At 42.1% G+C, this 18,672-nt stretch overlaps 1 protein-coding gene across 2 annotated transcripts in view; it reads right to left on the minus strand.

Moving 5' to 3' along the window:
* Positions 1–8,369: 8,369 nt before the first annotated feature.
* LOC122542490 (protein ERGIC-53-like) overlaps positions 8,370–18,672 on the minus strand; it is an 80,433-nt gene continuing 70,130 nt past the window's right edge. Inside the window, exon 13 of one of the 2 annotated variants that reach the window (XM_087982225.1) lies at positions 8,370–8,569. In XM_087982225.1, coding sequence (XP_087838351.1) covers positions 8,515–8,569 — 55 coding nt within the window. In that variant the 3' untranslated portion in view covers positions 8,370–8,514. Of the gene's footprint in view, positions 8,570–15,245; positions 15,750–18,672 lie in introns of those variants that run through there. The other variant, XM_043680265.2, reaches the window with a different exon arrangement.

The following is an 18,672-nucleotide window of genomic DNA, read 5'->3' on the forward strand; positions in this document are numbered from 1 at the left end:
GGACAGCGCTCCTCGGAATGGACAGCTTGGAGATTGGTGGACAGCCCGCTCTCTCCTCCCTCGCTCCCACCCTCGCCCCGGCAGCCAGTCACCGCTCTTCATCGCGGGTATCAAACCTGGATGAAGTTTGCTGTTTGGTTGGAAAACCCGATAGACTACCCCACGTGCAGCACGCTGCCGGGAACAAACAGCAGGAGCTTGGGCTCTCACTGATGCCTCTGAGAAGGAACTAAAAGGGCGAACAGACTTGCATAGGCAACAGGCACATTTCCAATCCTTACTAACATTTTAAGTGCTTAAAAACTAAAGTTCATTTTTCAGCAAAACGGTAAAATCTAAGGATTTATTTTGGATTTCTCTTTTGTTTTTCTTTGTCCCACTAGTATTCTACATTTTGACCTGCTGGGTACTTAATAATCTCTCATTTCCACACCTATGTACATGATTAAAAGCTTCTGGTATCAATGTGCTGCAATTAAACTCTTGCAGTCTTGCAGCAGAGTCATGAACCTAATCCTTCAGTGATGTCCTGAAACGACGTTTGCTCTTTGTTCTGCAAGAATAATGAGAAAATCCTGTGCTGATGACCCAAAATGAGCTTTATTTCAACCCTAGAATTTCCCAAAGATTTGCCGGAATAAGCAGTGACACCAGATGAACCTTTAAATTGTCTTCTACCAGCTGTCTTCTGCAATGACAAGGCAGTTGCTCAAGGGAGTGAGAATTGAGGAAGGGGTCTAAAGGATTCTGGGTCATCTTCTTTCTCTTCTGGACCCATCCGTGTAGAACACATCCTTCATGCATCCTCAGCATTTTCTACCAATTCAAAGTCAATTACTTTTACGAAGGTTAATAAGGCAAGGATAACTCCATTAAGTGCAGTTATTGACATTCCACTGAGTAGATTGCAGGGAGTCGAGAAAACGGAAGCCCTATGGTAAAGAACACTGATTTAAAACAACTTATTTTCAAAAGACTTGCATTTATAATTTAACTTTTCACAACTTCAAGCGGTCACAACTCATTGTACAGCCAAAATACCTTTATTTTGGGAGAAGGGGGAGGAGATTTATGCACAGCAAGGTTCCGCAAAAAGTAGTGACCAGATAATTTGTTCTTAAGTGTCGCTGGAGGGATAAATATTGGCTAGATGAATGCGTCTGCTCTTCTTGGGGGTTGGGGACTCAAGGGATCTTATAGCTACACCTGAGAACAGATGTTGCCTCGATTTAATGTCTCATGGCAAAGATGACCCAATAGTAGGGCTCGCACTCCCTTGATACACCATTGATGTGTTAGCCTCAGTTCTGAGCTCACTTCTCTCTAAGGGAACTTCAAATCACTATCTTCTGAATGAAGTAACTGCACTGTGATTCCTTAATTGGCTTGACGTACCAACCTCAGCTTTTATCTGCCTGCATTTGGAACTTCTTGAGAATAAAGTGTTTATTTGAGAATTGGTTAGTATGGTTAGTATTTAATATCTGCTTCTTGTTATATTTATATTTTGTTTCATGAGGTATGTATCATCACTGGCTAGCTCACCAGATATTGTTTTTGAGAAGATCAGCCACCATCTTCAACTACTCCAGTCCGCTTTTGGAATGTTGCATGCAATTCTGAATAGGCTGTGGCTGTTTTCACTGCAGCATCAAAGGCCGAGGGGTGGGCTTATGTCAGTGTATAAAATCATGAGGGGGATGGATAGAATAAACAGACAAAGTCTTTTCCCTGGGGTGGGGGAGTCCAGAACTAGAGGGCATAGATTTAGGGTGAGGGGGAAAGATATAAAAGGGACCGAACTTGTTCATGCAGAGGGTGGTGCATGTATGGTATGAGCTGCCAGACAAAGTGATGGAGGCTAGTACAAATACAGCTTTTAAAAGGCATCTGGATGGGATATATGAATAAAGAGGGTGTAGAGGGATATAGGTCAAGTGCTGGCAAATGGGACTAGATTCGATTAAGATATATGGTCAGCATGGACGAGTTGGACCTAAGCATCTGTTTCCATGCTGTACATCTCTATGACTGTTTGTGGTGTAGGTACATGCAGATTTCTAGTTGGGCAGGGAGTTCCATGATTTTGACCCAGAGACAATGAAGGAATGATGGTCCAGTTCTAGGCCAGTATGAGGTGTGGCTTAGAATTAAACTTGCATGTGCTTCCATGATCTGCTGGCCTGTCCTTCTGAGTAATAGAGGTCACAAGTGCTTGTCAAAGAAGAATTGGTGAGTTGTTGTAGTGCATCTTAAATATGATACTCTTTGCAGCCACTCTGCATTGGCAGTGGAGGAAGTTAATGTTTATGATGATGTATCAAGTAATGGCATGTCATTCAAAGGTCTGCTTTGTCTTGATGGTGTCAAGCTTCTCAGGTTGCACTGCAGCTGATGCACTGATAGATAGTGAGTTAGTTGCTGCAGAGCTCCCAGAATCTGACCTAAATTGTATCCAAAGTATTTATGTGGCTGGTCTATTTCAGCTTCTGGTCAATAGTAATCCCCAGGATATTGACAGTGAGGGATTCACTAATGGCAATGTTGTTGAATATCAAGTTGACATGGTCAGATTCTCACTTGTTATAAATGCTTATTGCCTACTTGCCACTCTTCAGCCCATGCCTGAGCACTGTTCACACCTTGTTGAATATTGACACAAACTACTTCAGTATCTGAGAAGTTGCAAATAGTGCTGAACTTGTACAATCAAGGAACCTCCTCACTTAAGGTCATGTAAATGACCCTATGTATTGTGAAAATATAATAAAGACAACATCACATACACAAACCAAACAAGATTGCCCACCACTCATTGTCAATGGTCATATTGATGAAGTTTAATGTATCCACGTTAACTGGAACAGAAAACTACAACTGAAATATATGGGAATAGGAATTTAATCCCACATGCCAGTTTAGCTATTAATTAAAATCGTTGGTGATCTATGATTTAACTCCACAAATCTGCCTTTTTACAATATCCTTCAACGTTAGAATAACAAGAATATACCAACCTCAGGTTAAAATTTACAATTGATTCAACATCAGTCACTGTTTGTGCTAGAAATGTTTGAAACATTTACCAGCCTGTGTTTGTAGATGTATTTCTTAAATTTTATAAATTGCAATAATTTAGCATTCATTTGACAAATAGATAGAATCATGTGTATCTTTAAGAATAGTTATCATTCTTTTTGAACAAGTAGCTCATGTATCAGTTAAACCAGCACTAAAACAAGCAGGAATGTTAATAATTAGAAAATATGTCCAGCTCTCTAATCTGTGCATATGAAATATTCTAGCACTAGAAAGGTAATAAAAAATTACATAAATAACTGTTTAGTAATTGATTCTAAACTCCTTCCCCTCTCAAAATCCACATGTGCATTTGCACCTTCAAGTCTTGCGAATTAAAGAGAAAGCAATATAAGCTGACATTTCTTTGCTTAGCCAGAGGTGATATTCTACATCTAAGATGTCCAACAGGTAGTTTGGGTAGGGTTTAAGGATAAAATAATAACCATAGAATCCTCTTTGAAACTTGTTGAACATGCCTCTCCAATTCAACTAACACCAAAAATAGATTAGCTGGTCATCTATATCATTGTTTCCTGTGTGATGTTGCTGTGTGCACAATATAATGCTTCTATTTGAAGTGTTTCTAGATGCAGTTCTTTTTCCAACTCCACATGATAAATGCAAGTTTATTTTCCTTTCTTTTCATTAGAGGCAATTGTCACAAGTATTTAACATAAATTAGGGGTGCAGTTGAAATTGTGCATGGTCTCAAAATACACGCTGAAGGTGTAATTAAAATGGCTACATTAAGTCACTATTCTTGGTTTGAACAGACATGGTTGTGTTATTTGTATAATGCTCATTTTGGCATGTGTAGCATAGCCATAAATGGTTGGGATTAATTGTATTCATGCATTCCCCCCTCTCCTGATTCTGTAGTTCATAGCAAAGAAATAATGACTGCCATTCATAATGCTTTCAACAACCCAGAGATCTGTTGTTGATAGTTGAGTGGCAACTCATGGGATTTAGATTTTGTGTTTTTGCACTCTGTTAGGGTCTGTGATCACTACAAGCAGATAATGACAGGTTTCTTCGACTAATGAGATAGAACAATCCTCACAAACACAATCTAAACTAGTGTGTATAAATATTACATTGAATTGAAATGCTAATTATGTACAGAAGAGTCAGTTAGCTCAGTTGACTGGCTGGATGGATGGTATGTGATCCAGAGTGATGCCAACAGCATGGGTTCAATTCCCCAAACCAGCTGAGGTTATCATAAAGGACGTTTCTCTCTTCCGGGGCATGGTGACCCTCAGGTTAAACCATCGTCAGTCATCTCTGTCTAATGAAAGGGCAGCCCTATAGTCCTGTAGGATGACGGCATTTGCCTTTAAAGGTTGCAAATAATGGATGGAATTGAGAGAGATAAGAGATAAACAAAAAAAAGGTTAAAAACATTTTATTTTTTTAAAATCTCAAACACTTGCACTGAAGGAAAACAATTACATGATTGTAAAATTAAATATTCAGAGCCAGACAGGTTGTGTAAAATCAATTGCAACATGATGCCATTAAAATATGTTTTTACACTTGACTATGGGATTCCTAATTATTTGCTCAGTGGATAAATAATGGATCAATTCAGCAACTTCACATGGTTACATAGATTTCAATGCTGAGTTTACTGATGATACATCAGTGTTACAAAGCTTACAGCAAAGTAACTCAGATAGCAATTGGTGCACTTCCATATTCAACTGCAAGTGTACAGACCTCTGACTGGTCAATTGACTCCAGAATAACAGTATGTGATCAAAAGCAAAATACTGCAGATGCCAGAAATTGCTGGAAAAAAATCAGCATATCCAGCAGCACCTGTGACGGAGAAATGGAGTTAACATCTTGAGCCCAATGTGAGTCTTCTCCCAAAGTTTTCCTGTTCTGCCGAAGAAGTGTCCCTAGATAACTCTTTCTCTCTCCACAGGTGCTGCCAGATCTACTGAGTTTCTCCACTTCTTTTTGTTTTTATAACAATAAGTGAATTTACCTTCACTACCACAATCAATCACAAAATCTTAATCAACATGTATACAGTATTTTAATATACTGTTGTTTACTGCATTTTTCCAAAGAAATGACCAGCTTATGAAATGTAACTAACTTCCATTCAAACATTCCTTATTTTGATGAAAAGTTGCTCTCTGCTGCTGGAACTCAGCGACTTTTTGAACAGACCCTGTTTGCTTTGTTGTTTGATGATAAAATGTTTCTCATTCCTGTTGAAACTTCTGCTCCATCCTCCAATCACTGGATGACACCATCAGTGTCACTAGATTCTCTATTCTTAGTACTAAACGCACATTCAAGTTACAACACAAGATGAAAAATGTTACATGCACATAAAGAGAAGACATTTATCACAAGATGCTGGGGGACTTTGAACAACTGAATAATAATCCACATTTTTTTTCTGAATGGATTAATCTGTATTCTGTCTGAAACTTAACATGTTGACAGATGAACTGTATAAAGCAAAAGTAAATATAATTATATTCAAGATCATAATTATAGTCACAGACGATCATTCTATAATGTGTGAATTATAGAATGAATGAATGAGCAGGTAAATAATTCGGAGCCCAGACTAATGTTCAGAAGCCTGGATTCAAATCTAACTGTAGCAGATGGTGAAATGTGAATTCAATAAAAGCTGGTCTGACAGTGGTCATGTAACCATTGTTGTAAAGATCCAATTTGCCCACTAACATCCTGTGAGGAAGGAAATCCGCCTTCCCTACCTAGTCTGATCTATAAGGTGACTTCAGACCCACTGCAACATGTTGACTTTTAAGTGTTCTCTGAAATAGCTTTGCAGGTCACTCAGTTCAACTCGGGATGGACAACAATGCTGGGCTTATGCCCACTAGAATAAAGAGAAAAAAATAGTTGCTAAATCTTTTTCAGTTATGTCTACATATGCAAGGGTACGTGTTGCAGAACTGCATTACACTGTGTTCCCAGGTAGTTCTTAATGTTTGTTTACAGGACAAAACATAGATTGGAAAACAGCCAAGGTGGTTCCTGTCATAATACAAATTCTCCATCTGGGCAGTGGGGTTTTAAGAGTGCACTAGGCTTTAATATTCATATGTTAGCCTAGGATTACAAATCCTTTATATAATTGAAGATGAAGGGTAGCAATTTGTCAGACTATAATTCTATCCTTGAGTTAAAATTATTTGCAAAGGCAGAAGTTTATTTAGGGTGTAACTCTATACCTGCCATTAGTCTATTCATACACATGTCCATACACATTCATAAAATTCTTTAGTAGGTCACAAAGCATGAGTCATCTTACTATTTTGATTTTTATTTTAAAAATATAATTAAACAAATCTAAATTCAAAAGCACATATACTTGCAAAACTCAAACTGAAACCCCACCTATTTGTGGAAACACTATAGTTTTTTTAAATCACATATAATTTCATATAATGGTGCAATTCTAAAAAGATTTCAACTTTCCAACACTCAAAACAGGAACAAGAGTGGGCTATTCAGTTTGTTGAGCATGCCCATCACTCAGGGTCATGACTAGTCACCTCCACAATGCTATTTCTCTTTATTCCATTAGTAGCATCCAGGAATTTATCAACTTCTGTCTTGAACATGCTCAACGGCTGAACTTCATCCAGGGTAGAGAGCTCCAAAGATTCACCACCTTCTGAATTAAGGAATTCCTCCCAATCACAATCGAAAATGGCCTGCCCCATACACTGAGTTAATTCCCCTTTGTTCTGGAATTACATTATGGAAACATTCATCGCGTCATCCCCTTAAGAATTTTGTAGTCTTGGTCATCTTTCAGAACAGACTCAGTGTCCACATTTTAAAAAAAAAGTCAGCTTTGCACCATATGTAGAGCTAAAGCAGGATGCCCTGATTTTTCGATTTCATTCCAAGAGTTCAGCCTAGATCTTGGTCCAAAGCAGCCATTGACTGGAGGCAAGCCCAAAGAAAGCAGTTGATGACTCAGTGACTTGTCCATGGATGTCCTGATCAAACTGCTGGAACACTCACCAAACCCCATCTGACCCAAACCAAGTGAGGTCTGGAATCCCACACTGCAGACCGTTGTAATAAAACCTCAGTATCTCCTTTCCAACTAACATATGGGAAAATCTGAAATCAGGCAGCACACATCTTCAGGGCATTTCAGAAATATTGCGTGTAATTCTGGTCTCCTTCCTATCAGAAAGATGTTGCGAAACTTGCACGGGTTCAGAACAGATTTATAAGGATGTTGCCAGGGTTGGAGGGTTTGAGCTACAGGGAGAGGCTGAACAGGCTGGGGCTGTTTTTCCTGGAGCATCGGAGGCTGAGAGATGACCTTGTAGAGGTTTACAAAATCATGAGGGGCATGGATAGGATAAATAGACAAAGCCTTTTCCCCGGGATGGGACAGTCCAGAGCTAGAGGGCATGGGTTTAGGGTGAGAGAGAGACCAACTTTTTCACGCAGAGGGTGGTATGTGCATGGAATGAGCTGCCAGAGAAAGTGGTGGAGACTGGTACAATTGCAACATTTAAAAGGCATTTGGATGGGTATGAATAGGAAGGGTTTGGAGGGATATGGGCCGGGTGCTGGCAAGTGGGACTAGATTGGGTTGGGATATCTGGTCGGCATGGACCGAAGGATCTGTTTCCATGCTGTACATCTCTATGACTCTGACTTGAAAATACTGGTGGCAGAACAGCCTTCCTGGGATTGATTTGATTGTGTTGTGCTCCTGTTGAGTTTCGTGGCATTTTCGGGAAACAGCAATGGTCACAATTGGACACAAGGAAAATGAGAGGAACTGGGTGTGAATGAATGCACGCACAAATACACCAGGAGAATGGGTGGTTCATCTCACAATCCATTCTCCTATTTATCCTCCAGCCAAGCAGTAGTCTTTAGCTTTGAGCAAGACTTGCCAAAATGTGATTGCCCATGTGGGTTTGAGAGATGAGATCTGTGAGCTCTAAGACAGCGATGGTTGCTGTGGAGCTCAAACTGGCAGAACTGGGGTGGCATGGTGGATTAGGACTGCTGCCTCACGGCATCAGGGACCCTTAAATGTTGACATGGGTTTTCACTTCAAATATCAATATTGGCAATATTTCACACATTCACATTGCTCTGGTTACTGACCCGAATTTCTCAATTAATAATTTATCTGTCAGCCCCTCGTTCTACAGTGCTCAATCAACAGAAACAATCCTCCCCCATTCCTTTTCTTTTTAGACACATACCAGGTTCGTTTCTGGCCTCGGGTGACTGCGTGTTTGGAGTTTGCACATTCTTCCCGTGTCTGTGTGGGTTTCCTCCTACAGTAATAGCAGAATGGGTTTGGGTGGGATAGTCTTCGGAGGGTTGGTGTGGTTTTGCTGGGCCGAAAGGTCTGTTTCCACAATGTAGGGATTCTAAACAGCTGAAGTAGTTTTAAAATGCTTGCAATTTTTCGATTTGGCAGATCCAGCTCGCTGAGGGCTGCTTGCTGTACCAAAAAAGAGATACCTGTAAATAGTTGCTTGTTTGCTTTTGTACAAACTGCTTTTCCCTCAATTCCACTCAACACAAACCCTCCTCCATCTCCCACCCACTCAACAACCCTCGTTGTTCTCTGAAGTCCCGCAAAGTTTGGCATTAAAAAAGGGTTACATCGTAAAAGTAGTAGTTTGGGAAGCACAGTTAGGGTTACCTGCCCCATTTCCAGATCACTTTAGACCCCGTTCTTTCCATCCCCGGCCCTTTCCCCCTTTAAAAATATATGAACTAAGAACAGGAGTAGTCAGAGGTAAAAAGACTGGTGCTGGAATAGCAGAGCGGGTCAGGAAGCAGCAGGAAAGAGTCGATGTTTCGGGCTTAAGTCCTTCATTAGGAATGTGGAGGGGAAAGGGGGACGAGAGATAAATAGGGAGATGGAGGGTGGGACTGGCGAGGTAGAGAAGGCCATTCAGCCCTTCTAGCCCGCTACATCATTTAATATGATCATGGCTGATCTCATCTCGGCCTCAACTCCACCTTTCTGCCTGCTCCCCAATACCCTTCAACCCGTTACTAATTAAAATCTGCCTATCACCATCTTAAATGTTGACATGGGTTTTCACTTCAAATATCAATATTGGAAACATTTCACATATTCACATGGTTCTGGCTATTGTCCCGAATTTCTCATAATTAACCTGTCATCCCCTCATTCTACAGTGCTCAATCAACAGAAACAAGTCTTCCCCTTTTCTTTTCAGACACATATCAAATCGCCCTGTATCATCCTGTGGTCTAATGAAAAAGACTTTAATTTTTCAAATGCTCCTTTGTGTAGTTACTGTAGGTGGAAGCATCCTAATCAATTTACGCTTAATTCACTTTTGTTTCAGCATCCTTATTGTAGTGTGGGAGCAGAAGATTTTGTCTGACTGCATTATGACTCAGGGTTTCTACAGATTCAACATTACATTCTGAAACTTACTTACCTGTCGGATGATGGATAGTTGCAGGTGGAATCTGTTCACGCATTTCAGAGCCTGGGATGTTCAAGTCATTTTGAAGACCAGGCCTTATTTGAATCCAAAACAAAAAATCAAAGAACTGGGGATGGTGAACATCAGAAACATAGTCAGGAATTGACGGAAAGCTCAGCAGGTGAAAGTAGGCACTGCAGATTCTGGAGATTAGAGTCAAGAGTAGAGCAGGTCAGGCAGCATCCAAGGAGCAGGAAAATTGACATTTCGGGCAAATGTCCTTCATCAGGAATGAGGCTGGGAGCCTCGGGGGTAGAGAGATAAATGGGAGGGGGTGGGGCTGGGGGGGAAAGCAGCTAAGGGTGCAATAGGTGGATGGAGGTGGGGTAAAGGTGATAGGTCAGAGAGGAGGGTGGAGCAGATAGGTGGGAAGGAAGGTTGACAAGTAGGACAGGTCATGAGGATGGTGCTGGGCTGGAAGGTTGGAACTGGGATAAGGTGGGAGGAGGGGAAATGAGAAAACTGGTGAAGTCCACATTGATGCCACGGGGTTGAAGGGTTCCGAGGTGGAAGATGAGGAGTGGCAATGGAGGAGGCCCAAAATCTGCATGTCCTCGGCAGTGGGAAGGGGAGTTGAAATGATCGGCCACGGGGCGGTTGATTGGTGCTGGTGTCCTGGAGATGTTCTCTAAAGCGCTCTGTGAGAAGGTGTCCAGTCTCCCCAGTGGAGAGGAAACCGCATCAGGAGCGATAGATACAATAAATGACGTGTGGAAGTGCAGGTGTAACTTTGATGGATGTGGACGGCTCCTTTGGGGCCTTGGATGGAGGTGAGGGAGGAGGTGTGGGCACAGGTTTTGCAATTCCTGCAGAGGCAGAGGAAGGTGCCGGGAGGGGAAGGTGGGCTGTTAGGGGACGTGGACCTGACCAGGTAGTCATGGAGGGAATGGTCTTTATGGAAAGCGGATAGGGATGGGTAGGGAAATATATCCCTAGTGGTGGGGTCCATTTGTAGGTGGCGGAAATGTCGGTAACTGATGCGATGTATACAGAGGTTAGTGAGGTGGAAGGTGAGGACCGGGGGTTCTGTCTTTGTTGAGGTTAGAGGGGTGGGGTTCAAGGGTGGAAGTGGGGGACTTGGATGAGGTGCATTGGAGGGCATCTTCAACCAAGTGGGAAGTGAAATTGCAGTCTTTAAAGGAGGAGGCCATCTGGTGTGTTCTGTGGTGGAACTGGTCCTCCTGGGAGCAGATGCAGTGGAGGCGGAGGAATTGGGAATACGGGATAGCATTTTTGCAGGAGATAGGGTGGGAGTCGGTGGGTTGGTAGAAAATGTCTGTGTTGAGTCGGTCACCATTGGTGGACACGGGGAGAAAGGTGTCAGATGGTCCAGGTGAATTTAAGGACAGGGTGAAATGTATTGGTGAAATTGATGAACTGTTCAACTGCCTCATGCTCCCACGAGGCGGCGCCAATGCAGTCATTGACGCAGAGGGTGGTACGTGTATGGAATGAGCTGCCAGAGGATGTGGTGGAGGCTGGTACAATTGCAACATTTAAGAGGCATTTGGATAGGTATATGAATAGGAAGGGTTTGGAGGGATATGGCCGAGTGCTGGCAGGTGGGACTAGATTGGGTTGGGATATCTGGTCGGCATGAACGGGTTGGACCGAAGGGTCTGTTTCCATGCTGTACATCTCTATGACTCTACGATGCCAGTGTAACTGCAGAAGATGGACTGTTCCACATAACTGACAAAGTGGCAAGCAGAGCTGGGGCCCATGTGGATGCCCATGGCTACCTCTTTCATCTGGAGGAAGTGGGACTACTCAAAGGAGAAATTGTTGAGGGTGAGGACCAGTTCAACCAAACGAATGAGTGTGTCAGTGAAAGGGTACTGGTCGGGATGTTGGGAGAGGAAGAAATGGAGGGCTTGGGAGGCCCTGGTCATGGTAGATGGAGGGGTATAGGGACTGGACATTCATGGTGAAGACGATGCGTTGGGGATCAGAGAAACGGAAGTCTTGGAGGAGGTGGAGGGTGTGGGTGGTGTCCTGAACATATGTGGGGAGTTCCTGGACCGGGGGGGATAGGACAGTATAGAGGTGGGTGGAGATGAGATCGGTGGGGCAGGAGCAGACTGAGATAATGGATCGGCCGGGGTGGTCAGGCTTGTGTTACTGGTGGGACGTCGTACCCTTCATCCCCATGGCATCAAAATGGACTTCACCAGTTTCCTCATTTCCCCTCCCGCCACCTTACCCCAGTTCCAACCTTCCAGCTCAGCACTGCCCTCTTGACCTGTCCGTCTTCCTTCCCACCTATCCACTCCACCCTCCTCTCAGACTTGTCACCTTTACTCCCACCTCCATCCACCTATTGTACTCTCAGCTACCTTCCACCCCCCACCCCAACCCCCTCACATTTATCTCTCCATCCCCGAGACTCCCAGCCTCATTCTTGATGAAGGACTTTTGCCCGAAATGTCAATTTTCCCGCTCCTTGGATGCTGCCTGACCTGCTGTGCTTTTCCAGCACTACTCTTATCTTGACAGGAAATTCAGCAGGTTTGACAGCATCTGTGGAGAGAAAGCAGAGTTAACATTTCGGGTCCAGTGACCCTTTCTCAGAATACAGCTCTTAAGAAGGTTCACTGGATCCGATACATTAACTCTGCTTTCACTCCACTGATGCTGCCAGACCTGCTGAGTTTTTCCAGCAATTCCTGATTTTATTTCTTCTTTGAACACAGTTGGCATTTCCAGGTGGCTCTGTCGACTCGCAGTTGTACGGCAATTTGGCTTGATTGGTAACACAAAGACCCCTCTCACCCGGTTTATACTCTCTTCCACCCTCTTCTGTCAGGGAGGAGGTATAAAAGTTTAAATACACATACGAACAGTTTCAAGAACAGCTTCTTCCCAGCTGTTATCAAATGTTTTAATGGACCTCTCCAAGCTTTCTCTGCAACTTCTTGGCAGCTGTACCACTGTATCCTGCACTCTGCTCTGTTACCCTGATGCACTTGTTTTGCCTGTAAATCGTGTAAAAGAACACTTTTCACTGTACCTCAGTACATGTGACAGCAATAAATCAAACCAAACCAAAGGCAGCTGTGATTGGAAAAAACACCAGAACAGAATCCAGATGTATTGTTTTATTTAAGGGTAATGCTAGGGAAATGCTACACTGTTGAATGACACTTTTCAATTGTAAATCTAAAACAAGGTCTTCACTACCTATTTAGTTAATTCTAGATTGATGGATAAGTGCTAAGCAATGACCACCTCCACCGAGAGAGAATCTAACTACTGCCCCATTATCATTTAATGGTATTTCTGAGACACCCACTGGCAACATTAGTATTGGCCACAAACTGAACACAACTAACCATATAAATACAGAGGCTAGGAATTTTGCAGCTAGTAACTCATCTCCTGGTTACCAAAAAGCCTGTCCACCGTCTATAAGATACAAGTGTTTGTGCTGTACATCTCTATGACTCTGAGTCAGGAATGCGATGGAATCTTCCCCACTTGCCTGGATAAGTGCAGCTCCAAAAACCCCGAGGAAGCGTGCCACCAACTAGGACAAAGCAGCCGGCTTGGTTGGCATCACATCCGCAAGCATTGATTCCCTCCATCAATGCATGTTAGCACTAGTTTGTGCTATCCACAAGATGCACTGCAGAAATTCAAAGATCCTTAGACAGTTCCTGCTGAACGCATGACCACTACTACCTAGAAGGACAAGGGCAGCAGGTACTTGGGAACACTACAACCTTCAAGTTTCCTCCGAGCCAACTCACCATCCCGTCTTGGAAATATATTGTCACTCCTTCAGTGTCGCTGGGTCACTATCACGGAACCTCCTCCTGAACAGAATTGTGGGTCTACCTACAGCACATGAACTGCAGAAGTTCAAGAAGGCAGCTCAACATCATCTTCTCAAAGGTATAGGCAATAAATGCTAGTCCAGCCAGCAACACCCATATCCCGAGAGTGAATGAATAATAAAAATTCAAGATCACATAACAACACTTGAAAAAGGACAGCGAGTTTTTTGAAAGACCAACTCCCCCAATCAATTCCAGATAAACTGCCATTCATATCTTTGCTCCATGCATACTTTACACTGTATTCACTTAACATGTTGTCATTAAAGATAAAGTCACCATAATCCTACTGGACCACATGGCTGCTCTCTCATTAGATAGACACATTTGGTGCTGAGTTTAACCTGAGGGTTACCATGCCTCAGGCAGAGGGGAGAGGTCAAGAGGGACAGTCCTTCATGGTAACCTCAGCCAGTGTGGGAATTGAACCCACACTGTTAGCATCACTCTATATCATAAACCTTCTTGCAAGGTGGCAGAACAGTAGGGCTCCTGAGACAGAGCACGTCTGCTCTGACTGTTTCTTTTTTCCTTTTTGGATCTCTTTGTTTTTCTTTCTCTTTTTATTTTCCTTACTTATCTCTAGACCTCAGGCGGCAACAGCAACAGACCTAATGGACCTCAAGTAAGCTCAGCATGGATGCGAGTGGGCCCAGCATGGAGGAGAGTGGGCCCAGCTCGGACCTTGAGTAGGCCCTTAATTACTTTCCGAGCATTGGACCAGGTGTCAGAATGCTACATTGCTGGCGGCTGCTACATCGGCAGAGATGATGTCGGTGACGTAGCTCCAGCAGCAAAAGATGTCTCCTGAGGATTGGCGACATAATTGTTGGTTGGGTCTGGTGTGAACGATGGTGTTGAGGTGGTGGAGGTGGGATGGCAGCACAGGTGTCATTGATGGTGATGAGCTGGCTCTGAATTGATGGACTCTCTTTAACATCGATTTTTTCTTTTCCTTAAATTACTCAAAATGGCACCAGATCATGGCGACATTGGAAAAGATTTTCGCTTTTACTGTTTTTCCCACCATCAAAATATATGTGACAATAAATCATTCAATTCAAACCAGCTGTCCAGCCAATTGAGCTTAACTGACCCCTGAATTTCTTTGAAACCTTGCTTCTTTTTAAGATGGCTGAGTTTCTTTGACGTCATCATTTACTGCAATATTTAGGGAGATTTTGTTCTATGCTTGCAGTCTTTTGCCAGTCATCAGTTTAGGCCTTGGCTCTTAAAAGGAAACAATTACCCTCTTCAGCGCTGAGCAGGATAGTATTGACGTCATAAAAATAGTTCCCGAGTGACTTAGTTCACAGAGATAGCAGCAAGCATTAGTAAGTCAGCTTTAGGATTTAAAATCCTTCATAATCACAGAGCTGTACAGCACAGAAACAGACCTTTGGTCCAAAACATCCAGAAACACTAAACTAATCTAGTCCCATTTGCCAGCACTTGGCCCATATCCCTCTAAACCCTTCCTATTCATATACCATTCCAGATACCTTTTAAACGTTGTCATTGTACCACCTCCTCTGCCAGCTCATTCCATATACGCACCATCCTCAATACAAAATAGTTGCCCCTTCAGTCCCTTTTATCTTTCCACTCTCACCTTAAGCCTATGTTCTCAAGTTTTGGGCTCCCCTTACCTGAGGAAAAGACCTTGTCTATTTACCCTATCCATGCCCGTCATGATATATCTTATGGTCTTATGATTTTATAAACTTCGATAAGGTCAACCTCTGACACCTTTAGGTCACTTTTATATCTTTTCCCTTAATCCCAAATAGAAGTAAAATTAACTCCAAGTAAAGACTGCTTATGACATTTATTTCATTGTACAAGTTGTTACAACATACCATTTGTTTAAAAAATCGATTGAAATAAATTAGGACATTTGTTGAGATCATCACTTCAGTTAATGCAAAAAGGAGCAGTTGAACAAACACTGTTTTAGTATATAAACACTGAATAAATTTTGTATAAATCTGAACAATTGTTACATTAGAATTATGTTAGAATAGAAAATATGTTCCAGTGTAATTTCATGTAAATGTCAGCTTTCAAATTAGATTATTTTTTAAAAAAATATTCACTATGAAAGTAATATATGATGATAGTAGTCACAGCTACTGACCATTTGATGTGCCCGACTTAGAATGTCATGTAAAGACCATCTAATAAGGCAGCCTTACAGCACGCAATTACTTTAGAAATTTATTCATAAACACCTTTCAAAAACATCTCGACCCACAATTTTCATGATTCCAGTGCAACCCCTCAGAAAAATTTCTTGGAATTGATTTCTCTTCTATTCCTGTAAAAAGATACAATATTTATTTACTTTTGAGCACTTTCAGTACTAAACCTGAAGCACAGGGTTCTGAAGGTCAAGGCTATAGAACTCATTGTAAAGTAGTATTATCTCTGCAAAAGGATGGAAGAAATGTGGAGCAGAAGGGGCCTAAGCAGTCCCTGAGACCTGTTCTGTCATTCAATTCAATCATGGATGGTTTATGCCTTAAACATAATCTGTAGGTTCTGTAACTCTAAAGATTCTTGCCAAAGTAAAAATCTAACAATTTCACCCCTCTCTCTTTCAATACCCATTTCATTGTTTTTCCAATCATTTTAGTACCCTGTAACTTTCTTCGAAAATAAAATACAAGTTTCTGATGAATCAGTCTGAAATTCCTCTCTTGCTACTTGAACATCAGGCAGAGGAATTCGAGGTAAGCACCATCAGAATTTACTGATCTTTGTCATTTTACAACCTTTCTTTTTTTTAAAAAAAGACTCAACTCAGTTACTTTTTTTTGTTCAATCACAGGAATGTGTGCACTACTGGCAAAGCCAGCATTTACTACCTATCCCTTTTGTGTCCTCAATGAGGTGGGGGTAAGTGGCTTTCTTGAACACAACTGTGTGGCTTGCTTGACCACCTTAGAAAGTACTTCTAATAATCCACATCACTGAGAGTCATAAGGGCTAGTAGATTTCCTTCACTAAAGGATTTTTGGTTGGGTTTTCTTTTAAAAGAAAAGCCATTCATTTTATGGTCACTATTGCTGAAAGCAGCTGCTTCTTCCAGCTTTATTTAATTAACTGAACATAAGTTCATCAGCTTCCATTTTGCAATTTGAACTTACAATATCATTAGTTCAAGGCCACAGATTTCTAGCCCAGTGACAGATATACTACCACCCCATAAGGACATAATAAATGGAATGCGAAAGGTTTAATTCCTGCAGTCACTGGGATTGGACATGTTGTTAACACATGGCAACAGCACAACAGAACAGTTTATCTATTTAGTGAACCTGAATTAGGCCAGTTAGGAGCTGGGGGAGGGCTCACTTTGGCCCAGAATATCGGAACAGAGATGTTAACATAACAGGCCAGTCAGCCCCTCAATCCTGTTCCACCATTCAATAAGATCATGGCTGATTGGATTAGTCTACATTCCCATCTACCTATAATAACCTTTCAAACTCCTAGCTTATTGAGAAAGCAATGATCTCTGGAGGCACCTTCCAAACTTATGACCACATCGATCTAGAAGGACGAGGGCAGCAGATACATAGGAACACCACCATTTGCAGGCTCCCCTTAAGGCGACTCAACACCCTGACTTGGAAATAGATCAACATTTCTTCACTGTTAGAAGTCACATGACAGCAGGTCATAGTCCAACAGGTTTATTTGAAATCATGAACATTTGGAGTGGTACTTCTCCATCAGGTGAAGCACTTGTGAAAGCTTGTAATTTCAAATAAACCTTTTGGACTATAGCCTGGTGTTGTGTGATATCTGACCTTGTCCACCCCAGTTCAACACCAGCACCTTCACATGACTAACAACATTCAAAAACTCTGCTTCCATCAGCGTTTGAGGAACAACACCCTGATTCTCTACCCTCTACAAGAAAACAATTTTTGCCTCATCTCGGTCTTAAATGGGTGGCCTCTTATTTTTAAACAGTGACCTGTCCCTCTACAGTTTCCCACAAGAGGAACCATCCTCTCAACATTGACCTTCTCTAGGCATATCAGGATCTGATACATTTCAATTAACTTGCCTCTTAGCCTTCGAAATGCTACATCCTGTCCGGAATCCATTTCTCCTTCAATTATCTCAAGGATAATTGTCAATTATCTCAATGACAAGCGAGATCTTAGTCACCAGCATATGAACTCTGATTTCTCACGAGTTATGCTTCAACATCTTGTATCACCCAATCTCAGACAAAGAGGGAAGGCTCAATAGTACACAGGTTTTGAGGCATTAATAACACGTCGAAACAACAGGGCATATTATTATCAGGTGGATAATTAAAAACAGAACAAACATCTATGTCTTCCCTTTTATTTATGATGTGCAGATTGCGCAGACAATAACAGGGAAGGCAAATGGAATCTCTTTCCCATCCCAGAAATGGCAACTTGATAAATCAAAAGCCTGGATGAGTCACACTTTCTTAGTCCTTGAAGTCAGGAGGCGCCTGGAGCACATTGAAACTTAAGCACTGTTTCCATATTGATATCTTAACAGCTAACAAGTAAATATAGCAGAGCAAGTAGCACAGAGGAGCATTAAATTTAAAATCAAATGATTTCCTTTCACAGTTGCTTGGGAGGCATCCAGTTATACCCTCATACAGTGCACAGACAAAAGAGCATTGCGCAAGTAGCCATTTGCCTGGGGAACATAGATGCTGTTTAATGGGAGGCTCTTGGAACTTTAGGTCCATGGTCAATTATGATCACAACTTCTGAGAGAGATCTAGGACATACATCCTGACCACAAACCTTGGCTGTCTTTTCCTTCTCTCGCCTAGGTTCTTAATTCTTTGTGCAACAGGGATGAGACAGGAAGGATGTTCCCTATTACCAGGGAGTTCAGAACCATGAGTCACAGTTTTAAAGATACAGGGGATTCAGGACTGAGAGGTGGAGAACTTTTTTCACCAGAGGGGGGTGACCCTGTGGAATTCTCTGCCGCAGAAAGCAGCTGAGGTCAAAACATTGAATGTTTTTGAGGAGGAGTAAGATATGTTTAGGTAGATAGATAGATACTCTACAGTGTGGAAACAGGCCCTTCAACCCAACAAGTCCACACCGACCTCCAAGAAGCAACCCACCCAGACCCATTCTCCTACATTTACCCCTTCACCTAACACTACGGACAATTTAGAATGGCCAATTCACCTGACCTGCACACCTTTGGACTGTGGGAGGAAA

This window comes from Chiloscyllium plagiosum, unplaced genomic scaffold (assembly GCF_037043375.1).
Source record: "Chiloscyllium plagiosum isolate Xiang-an unplaced genomic scaffold, Cpla_swu_hap1 HiC_scaffold_42, whole genome shotgun sequence".
Lineage (NCBI taxonomy): Eukaryota > Metazoa > Chordata > Chondrichthyes > Orectolobiformes > Hemiscylliidae > Chiloscyllium > Chiloscyllium plagiosum.